The sequence below is a fragment of the Sinocyclocheilus anshuiensis genome, unplaced genomic scaffold, assembly GCF_001515605.1.
Source record: "Sinocyclocheilus anshuiensis isolate Anshui unplaced genomic scaffold, SAMN03320099.WGS_v1.1 scaffold888, whole genome shotgun sequence".
In the NCBI taxonomy this organism is placed as follows: domain Eukaryota; kingdom Metazoa; phylum Chordata; class Actinopteri; order Cypriniformes; family Cyprinidae; genus Sinocyclocheilus; species Sinocyclocheilus anshuiensis.
In genome coordinates, this window is record NW_015549648.1 from 195,148 (window position 1) to 205,758 (window position 10,611).

Consider the following 10,611-nt stretch of genomic DNA (forward strand, 5'->3'; position numbering starts at 1 on the left):
TAATTAAGAATAAAAATTGGGGGGGCGGGGGGGTCCTTAAAGACAAATGTTCAGGTGGTCTAATTTTAGAGAAAATTAGACAAAGTATCATTAAAAGGCAAAAATTCTTGAAAAAATAACTGCCATTTATTATTTACTTAAAAATAATAATATAAACACTGAATCAGTTTTAAAAAAGTTAAAATGCTATTAACATTTATGTGAAAACCAAACAAGTATTTATTGCGTATTATGTATTTTGGCTTTTTTTATGAATAGGCACAGTCAGACATGTTTTTACACATGTACTGTATATGATAAATTTAAAATGATTGTTAAATCATCAATACCAAGAAATTGTCTTTAGAAAGAAGAAATTGTTAGTTGCTAATATGTGTGTGTGTTTATAAATTTCTTACTAAGATATTCCACAAAAAAAATTCTCAAAAACATCTAAGAGCTTCATTAAGCCTCCTGAACAATAAAACTGCTCTGCTCTCTTCAGAAAGGGGAAATTGGAGTGGGAAGGTTTTGTTGTTTTATGAGTGAAATCAGGATTAATTAATGCAGTGATATAAAGGGGTCGCCCATAAAGAGGGGCTGCACAAAAACGGCAACAGATGCTTAAATGGATCTTTCTTTTTTTTCACCTCCTCCCATTTCTCTCTCTCTTTCAGACTGGAATCACATGGCCAGAGTGTGGGATAAGAACGAACTCAACAGCAGGATCTAAAATGCCAATCTCTGGAACATAGAGGAAGCTTTTGTTTGAGGAAAGGACGATAACAATTCCAAAAAAGGAGCTGGACTCTTCAGAGAGCGTTTTTGTATACCAGCACACTTATTCAAAAGCCTACGACACACAAACAGACACACCATGCTGCAGCAAATCCTAGCTGACATGTACATCGACGCTGATGTACTAGAGGCCTTGAATGAGGAACAGAAGAAGATCCTGTTCTTCAAAATGAGAGAGGAACAAGTCAGGCGCTGGAAGGAGCGGGAAGAGAAGGAGGGCAAGGAGGGGATAAAAAAAGAAAAGTGCCGGCAAAAGAGAGGTATGAACTCACACCCTTTCTAAAAATACAGCCACGTCTGTCATTCTGTGAGCATCAACAGGAGACAAAAACTATTTACAGAACAGTCAAATGCTTTTGTGTCTCTGACACGCCAGTGTTTTTGCACATTCTTAAATGTGGGACATCATAATTGAACCTCATAGGCCCATTTGGTATAAATTGAGCACATGAGGTGAAATTTTTACTTTTTTCCAGATGACGCATTTCAATAGTTGAATTGAACCCAATGAAGAAGCTATTGAATAGTGATTGTAGTCAGCAGTGCAGTGAATACTGTCAGCTACATTCACACAGCAGCAGTGCTGAATATAATTCAGTTCTGTTAGAAGAGAGAAAAATTGTGTTCACACACACTTCAGCTATTAAAGAGCGTGACAATCACTTAATATAATCGAAATAACTACCAGTTTCAAAAGACACGTTTTTTTTTTTAATATTTGTATTATTTTTTTTTTCTAAATAATACCAATAATAACTTCCCAATCTTCCTGTTTCAATTATATCTGCATTTTATTTTTTCTATTTTATTACTGATGTGGGTACATTAAGATTTTTCAATATTTTGTATTATAGTATGTAATGTGTTTAAAATGCTGAAAAATTCTACTGAAAACAAAAGACTGATGTTTTTTCTAGAAAAAAGTTACCATCTAGTTTCGTTGAGGCTCTGGCAATAATATTGAAATGTTAATTTCAGCTAATATAGAGACAAATTTACATAAACGGAGCTGAAAAGAAAGACAACGATTTACACTTAAAAATTTGGGGTCAGTATAAGATTTATTTTCACTTATGCTCACAGAGGCTTCATTGATTTGATTTTAAAAATACAGTAAAAACAGTAATAATATTGTGAAATAATGCTGAATTTTCAGCATCATTACTCCAGTCTTCAGAGTCACATGATCCTTCAGAATTCATTCTAATATGCTGATTTCCTGCTCAAGAAACATTTCTTATTGTAAATGCTGAAAACGGTTGTGCTGCTAAACATTTTTTTGTGGAAACTTGATACTTTTTAAAGATTATATAATGAAATGAAAGTCCAAAAGAGCAGTGTTTATTTGATGTAACATTATAACATTATAAATGTCTTTACTGTGACTGAATATTAATATATTTCAAAAACAAAATCTTACTGACCACAAATTTTAAACTGTAGTGTAATTTACATACTGTCAGTGTTATTTCAACCCATTTAGAGCCTGCAAGTAAATTCACCCCTTGCTGTGTGAATATAGCCAATCAGAGAATGTTTCACTTTTTTTGAATGTCTGTGCAGATCCTTTTACGCAGTTCCAGGAAACTATATGAAAGCAGCGTGTTACAAGGAACTCAAAATAAATCTTTTAACACGCCCTCGTTGATGTAACAAGAAAATCAATACCTGTGCAAAATGTTCTAACGTCATTTCAAGGTGAGCACATATCTTTGAGGCCAAAGGAAATTAAGTGACCTGAAAGTGCGAAAGAGGCACATAACAATACCGCACAGACATGCTACAGCTGCAAGGGGCAAAACCAGAGCCAAATTCCAGCTTTTCAACACTGACCTTGCAACACAATACCCACATGCAAATCACCTTGCAGTAGATTACTGTTTATCTCCATAGCATCAGCATTTGTAAAGAGTTGAGCCTTGTTTGGGATCTAACCCCTGTAATGCCGTAGGGGCCCTGCTGCTGTAAATTCCTCTAAACATTTCAGGGCTTTCTTACACTAATGCCTGAGGATGTGCTTTGCCAGAGATTTGGGCATGGAATGTTCTCAGGAAGCACAACATGCAAAACAAAGCAACCATAAAAGAGCCATTTTTGGTTGCCCAAAGAACCTTTCAGTGAACAGTCCTTAAAAGAAACATTTTTCCTTAGTGTAAACAGCATTTTAAACATCTAAAAGCATTTTGTGGAATTAAAAGGTTGCCTTGATTATAAAGTTTCTTCATGGAAGCATCAATGCCTTTATTTTTAAATGAAAATTCTGAAAACTTATTCACCCTTAGGCCATCCAAGATATAGATGAGTTAGCTTCTTCATCAGAACAGATTTGGAGAAATTTAGCATTACATCACTTGCTCTGCAGTGAATGGGTGCCATCAGAATGAGAGTTCAAACAGCCGATAAAAACATCACCATAATCCACAAATAATTCACATGACTCCAGTCCATCAGTTAACATCTTTGAAGTGAAAAGCTGCATGTTTTTATTATTAAAATGTTTTTAACTTTAATTATTGCTTCTGGTTACAACAACAGTCCTCTATCCATAAAATTGCTTTCTCCAGTGAAAAAGCATATCTCATTTGAATCAGAAGAAAAATATGCACAGACCAGGCAGTGTTTACAACAAACATATATGTTGTAAACATATATGTGAATTTTGATGTGAGAAGATGGATGGATTTTTTCTACTGAAGAAAGCATTAGTATGAATTATGAACTATTTTGGCTAGTAGCAATGGGTAAAAGTTAAAATGCCTTAATGATGGATTTGTTTCTTACAAACACACAGCTTTTCACTTCACAATAAGTTAATTGATGGACTGGAGTCGTGTGGATTATTTATGGATTATTGTGATGTTTTTATCAACTTTAATTCTGACTAAGCAAGTGATGCAATGCAAAATTTCTTCAAATCGGTTCCAATGAAGAAACAAACTCATCTATACAATACCTTGGATAGCCTAAAGGTGAGTACATTTTGGGTGAACTAATCCTTCAAAAATGAAAGCTCTTTAGAGAATAGAGAAAAAACCCCCAACCCAATAGTGTGGTTTGCAAATGACAGTATGAGGAAAAAACTGAGAACAAGAGTTGTGTAACAGAGCATAAATATACATGGAATTTAAAAACATTAGATGGTCGTAACATCTATGACAACTTGAACCCATGTTCCCAGGCTGGGAAAAAACATTCAGTTCATGTGATGACGACGATGGAATCCAACCGAACAGGAATTGACATTTACAACAGCATTTGCTCAAGGACATAAATGTTCTTGTATGTGTTCCTATCAATAGTGCTGGTATTCTCCCCCGGCTTCTGTTTCTCATCAAAAAAGCGTCAAGTCACATGAGCCACATGTAACACAGGGCCTTTGTGAAGTATGTTTAGCTGCTGCACAAACGGGCACAAAAGAGAGCTGCTGTGTCACAGTCATGCAGTTTGACTCTTATTCATTTACTTCAGTTTGACACGAACACAGTCAAATCTCTTTTGATTTTCTCTCCACGGACACACAACTGACATGGTTCACAGCTCATGTCAATGGCAGCATTGTGAACGCAGCTGTGTCCGTCTTTCTCTCGCTCAGCACTTTGTGGCCGGTTTCAGTCGCCTTAGCTGATACTGTGTGTCAGCTCTGCGTCAGGGGAAGTCGAGATAAAGTACACAGACAAACAAAACTATGAGCTATCGCTGGAACTTTGTACCCGAGACTCTTTTGCAGCCCACTGGAGAGAAAAATCACCAATGAGATCTCTGTAATAAGTCACTTGTTTCTCTTTGACAGCAATCAGATTAAATGGATAGCAAATGGAGACTTAGAGGTGTGGTCAGACTTGACATAAACCTGGGGAATTACTATAGACACCTAATGCGTCAATGAATATGAGCAACAGGATGTGGTCACACTCTCTGTCTTTGTAGCATGACCCATCCTATTTTTCCCAGATGTGTCCTCTAAAGGTGCAAATCATTTAGTAGCACACATTAGTGTAGCAAATCCTCAGCCAAAGGAATGAGTCTGTGAGCTAAACCGACTAAATTAAACACTTTACAATAAGTCCTGGTAACATTTGTTAAGGTGTTATGAACTAACAATGAACAAAATTTTTGACATTTAACAAGTTAAACATATAACACATATAACAAATATTATATCTGCATTTATGATTCCAAATGCATTATCTAATGTAAATAACATAGGTTAACATTCCTCTTTTTCTTTTTAAAGCACAACATTGTATCCCTAGTTTTTGATACATAATGGATTATACATATTAATTTCAAATATCAACATTTACAATCTACACTACTGACAAATTAAAGCATGCAGCTTGTCTTAAACTCGTTTACATACTTTAAAGTCAAAGATATCAACATGAACTCAAACATCTATTATCAAATTCCATATAAAACAAAATAATCTGAGGTGTTAACCACATCTTCACTGCTCTACACATGTGGTTCCCAGCATTTTAACTCCAAGGCACTGTCCACAACAACAGTTAAAGACCTACAACCCTTCCAGCTGTTCATGATTTACTGGATAAATATTCAGGATAAGGATTTAAAAATATTTTTTTATTCACAATATCTACCTGATATACTTGAACTATTTTGTAGAGCTTGGCATATAAAAAATGTATGTTCATGAAATGCATCCAAATTATCATGGAATTACAGGATTTTAGTAATTTATATGACTGATTCAGATGTAGAAATCACACTTTTATAATTAGGCTTCCTTATACAGCCAGGTTTTTCCAAGACTGGTTCTTCAAGAGAAAACTGATTTTTGATAAGAATACTATTAGAAGTTTGCTGAGGGCCCCTGGTTGAGAACCGCTGGCCTGTTCTCATATGGCGCTTTTCCACTGCGTGGTACGACTCGGCTCGGTTTGCGTTTCCACTGCTGTTCAGTAACCTTACCGCTTTAGAGTGGGCGGGATTAACCACGTCTTTATAGTTGCGCCGCCTCTATTGCCGCGACTCCTGAAAAACTTTTTCATTCTGCGTCGCCCCAACAAGCTCTCGCTGGATCCGTTCCTCTGCTATCAACGAGAGGAACGTCTGTACTTCTTCAACAGACAACGAAACAGCCACTTTTTGGTTGTTAAAAAAGGTGCGCTCGTTCAAAACAGTTGCGTTCGAGCCTTCGCTGGCTGTGCTGATTTAAATATAGCGGTTCTGTTGTGTTTGTGGCGCAAGTTCAGTGACGCAGGTAGGCCAATCCGTGATCAGCAAAGTTTACACGTCATGTTTTGGTAATGGTACGGTTCGCTTGGAACCTCGACTGAGGCGGTACTAAAAAAAGTACCAGGTACCAGGTACTGTGCCCAGTGGAAAACCCCCCAAAAGTTAACCATACCGGGCGGCCGTACCATGCAGTGGAAAGCGCCATTAATGTATCTCCACAATCATCTCATTTGTGCTTATTTTAAGGAACTTAAATGGATAGTTCACCCAAAAATGTAAATTCTGGACTGGAACAACATGAGGGCGAGTAAACGATGCCAGAATTTTCATTTTGGGTGAACTGTACCTTTAAGGAGTAACGAGCTACTTCCAAACTAGTCTCCTATGGGATGGTATGAACACAGATTTTTGAGGGCTTGATGTCTTTTATTTGTTGTTTTATTACATAAAAGGAGGGAGAAGCTCAACCATTGACAAGTTGCGTTCCTATACAAGGTGCAGCTGGCCAGATTCAGCCCTGGGCTGCTCAATGGGGTCATAATGCTTTAAGAAACACTCCTCAAAAAACACATTCATCACCATGCAGTTACATCACCTTTCAAACACACACACACACACACACACACACACACACACACACACACACACACGTCTTAAGCAGCATATGTGGGTGAACCATGTGACCTTGGCAACAAGCACTACACAGACAGATTCGTGAAAAAAATACCTCCGAAAGATGTGCCAGTTTTATATTATGTAACCTTTGTAGTTTAAGCAACACATACTGAACATTTCTGAGATTTCTAACAGAAACCTTTAATTCATTCCTGCATGGAAATGAAGCCATTTGATCTGCCTCGTCGTAGCGTGGCTTCTGTCGACCTGGAGAACCGGTTCTTTACGTAACCTTTTCTGCTGGAAGTGAGGGGTGTTAGGTTTTCCCTTACGTGCAAGCAACAAAAATAATAAAAATGGAAAAGAAAAACAGATCAACCCCTGCTGGAACAAACGGTTTCACGCTGGGAAATTCTTGACATTTTTTCCATAATTCCCACTGATATTCATGGCATTATGATGTACTTTTAGATTATTTATCTGAGGTGAACTGCAATCCCCTACAATACGCACAAGGATCCTCTTTGTCGCCTCTTACGTAAGCCCCACATATCAGTTGATCACACTTCATTTCATGCCTTCAAACATTTGGTGTAATCGGAGAAGGCTAAATCACACTGAAATAATGATGAGGGTGACTGGGAAGGATTCACAGCTTTTGTGGGCCGGTGCAAGTGTCTGTAAGGTGATAATACAAGCCTGATGACCGCTGGCATTGACATCTAGACACTGAATGACATTTACACGCTTCTAAACCAGAGCAGGCGACCTACAGTATGCAGGATCAATTTCACTCAATGTCACAGCGCCATCTGTCGGTGAAAAGGACACATTACAGAGCGTAATATTGGAAATCAAGGGTTCAGGGTTTGGCTGGTTAACGTCTGTAAACAAAAAAATATGCGGCAGAATACAATTTTAAAAGGCTGTCAATGGTGAAATATGCTTTATGCCAAACTGCCAAACCTCATCCCCTTGGGTTGAGTAACGAAGATTTAAATAACACGAAATGTTCATAAAGCAAGTAAAAGGGCTAATCATGAGCTGTTGCATCTGTTGTGCCTCTTTGTCTTTGTAACTTAATTGTTTCTGTGTTGCTCATTTATTTATTGTTTCTCAGATATTGATTTTCTTGGCATGTTTATCGTTTTGTCCTCAGGCCCTTGTAAAAGTGTGAGCTGGTTGCTGGGCAGTGATGGTGATGTGCATGTGTGTATTATCGGAGAATCAGATGAGCTCAAATCTCCAAAACTCATCCTGTCCGAGCTGAGAAACAAGACAGCGGCCAACCCTAATGCTATCAACAGGTACAACACCCTCAATAATAGAAATACATGGTAACACTTTAGGCCAATTCTCACTATTAACTAGCTGCTTATTAGCATGCCTATTAGTAACATATTGGCTGTTTATTAGTGCTTATAAAGCACATATTCTGCATGACCATATTCTACATCCGTAATCCTACCCAATACCTAAATTTAACAACTACCTTACTAACTATTAATAAGCAGCAAATTAGGAGCTTGTTGAGGCAAAAGTTGTAGTTAATAGTTTTGTTAAGAATTGTACCTTAAAATAAAGTGTGACCAAATACACTATGGAAGGGATTATTGTTGAGTACACATTATGGACATTAAATATTGATTTAAGTTTATATGTTTTTAAAAAGGACATATTTGATTGCTCAAAATTGACAGTGATACATTTATAAAGTTTATATTCATCATCACTACTCAAAGGCTCCTAGAATGTTACTTATAAAAATCAGCAATAAATTATATTTCAAAATACCTTAAATAGACAAATGTTATTTTAATTTGTAATAATATTCATACTATTACTGTTTTCTGTATTTTGAACAAATAAATGCAGCTTTGGTGAGCATAAGAGACATTTAAAAACATACAAAAAATTACCAACCCTAAACTTTTGAATGGTAGAGTGCATAGAACATTTAGTTGCCTTTTAATGGTCATTGTACTAAAATATCTGAATACCGCAATAGACTTGGAATTAAATATTCCAGAGAGCCATATAATAAATCAATAACAGCAGGCAAAATACATACTAACTAACAGCAGATAAAAAATACACTGTCACTATGCCTCAAATACAAACATTATTGGAATTAATAGCAATCTAACTATTCTCAAACCACAGAGCTAAATGTGTTTTTCTTTGTTCACAGAGCAAAAGCAGAAACTGTAAAGAGCAGCCTGACCAAACCCAGCAGAGCGCAACAAACCAGTACAGAACCAGGGATCCAGCTACTGCTTAAGGTGTGTGGGGGTAAAGAAAGAAAGAAAGAAAGAAAGAAAGATTAGTTGGGGTAGTTAGAGCACTTCTTATGATTCTGCTTCAGAAATGATGTTGTATTAGACATGAAGTGGCAACCCAGCACAGTTCCAAACTATCACTCAAAAATGTCATTAAAAAATAATAAAATGGCCATGAAGGCACATAGGCCCGAGAAAAAGATAAATTGTTACATTTAAGTTTTACATTAATTAATTTAGCAGATGTTTTTAACTAAAGCAAATTACAAATGAGGAATACAACATGCAATTCATCTTAAGGAGGCATAGGCTGAATAGTAAGAACTTTGTGAATGATATTTGCCTTTTACCTTTGGTGCGGTTTTTTTTTTCAGGATAAGGCAATGCCACATAACTTCTGCATCTTGGTATATAATATGACTCACTTCTATGAATTACAGTACATAAAAAGTGTGTGACCAAATCAGAACAAAACGGTAAAAAAAAAAAAAAAAGGGTTGCACAATTTTGGGTCACTAAGCATGAGATGAGATTCACAGGGTTGGAGGATAAAGAATATCATTAGCTTGGTATAAAAACAGACCTCAATGGAAAGTCCACTATGATAGAACGTGTGCGTGAGTGTGCATGTGTTTAAATGAGTGTGCTTTCATGTGAATTGACATATGAATGTGCATATGTGTGAGAAGATGCACATGTATATGTGTGTGACTTAAATAATAAGAGCAGCAATAATAATAAGACGATGGGTGTGTGTAGTTGGACAGGCCAGGCTCCCCTGAGCAGATGGTTTAGAGCCTGGGCAGAGAATTAAACGGTATCAGATGGCATCAGTGCCACGTTGCCAGAGGGAATACACACACACACACTTCCGTCTCTCTTTGTGTCTCTGAATTTGTCAACTCTGATTTTATAAGTGTTTACAAATGAGTTTCATTCAATCTGCCACAGAAACCAGAGGAGCTCAGCGATTCTACGACAGTCTCAGATGAGTCCAAGCAGGACAGCGGTTCTGATCAGTCAGCTGACGACACCAGGGGCCAAACAGATGACTCAGATTCGGGCAGCGCGGAGGACGACACGGGCCTTTACAGATCACATATGAGCAACACAGAGACAACAGTAGCAGACAGACTCAGAGAGCTTCAACTGCACAGAGCAATGAAAGAGCAGCTGTCAATCAACAACAAGACACACCCACTGGACACACCCACACCAGACAAAGGTAAGAGCACAGAAGTAGAATCTCAATTAATCCCAGGTATTCTTTCAACAATATACTACAAAAACAGCACAGAACAAGAAACAATGAGAAACATTTATTTAGCATTAATTAATAATTATTATTAATTGCATTTGTTTATCTATTCATGCCTAATAGTAGCCTAATTATTTTGTTTAAACATGTCTAAAGTTTGTCATTTTGCAATTTTCTAGCAATGAACATTGGTTAAACATCAAAATAAAATAAATAAACATTTCTAAAATTAAAACTAATATATGTAATATATATATATATATATATATACACACACACAAAATATTATATGTTCATATTTCTATATACAATTACAATTATATAAACACTATTATATAAATATTATAATATTACTTAACATTATTTACAATATATTATATTGTAACTAAGAAAGGTAAGAGCAGAAGTAGTATCTGAAATAATGAAATAAGGTGTTCTTTCAACAATATATTATAAAACATTACAGAACAAAAAAAGCACAAC

The 10,611-nt window shown here is 36.5% G+C and overlaps 1 protein-coding gene across 1 annotated transcript in view; it reads left to right on the top strand.

The window, feature by feature from the left end:
• The window catches only part of LOC107660162 (SH2 domain-containing protein 4A-like), a 16,634-nt gene that overhangs the window by 1,474 nt on the left and 4,549 nt on the right, over positions 1-10,611 (top strand). The window contains exons 2-5 of the mRNA XM_016449400.1: positions 657-1,037; positions 7,751-7,898; positions 8,783-8,873; positions 9,822-10,095. Coding sequence (XP_016304886.1) covers positions 857-1,037; positions 7,751-7,898; positions 8,783-8,873; positions 9,822-10,095 — 694 coding nt within the window. The 5' untranslated portion in view covers positions 657-856. The remainder of the gene's footprint in view (positions 1-656; positions 1,038-7,750; positions 7,899-8,782; positions 8,874-9,821; positions 10,096-10,611) is intronic.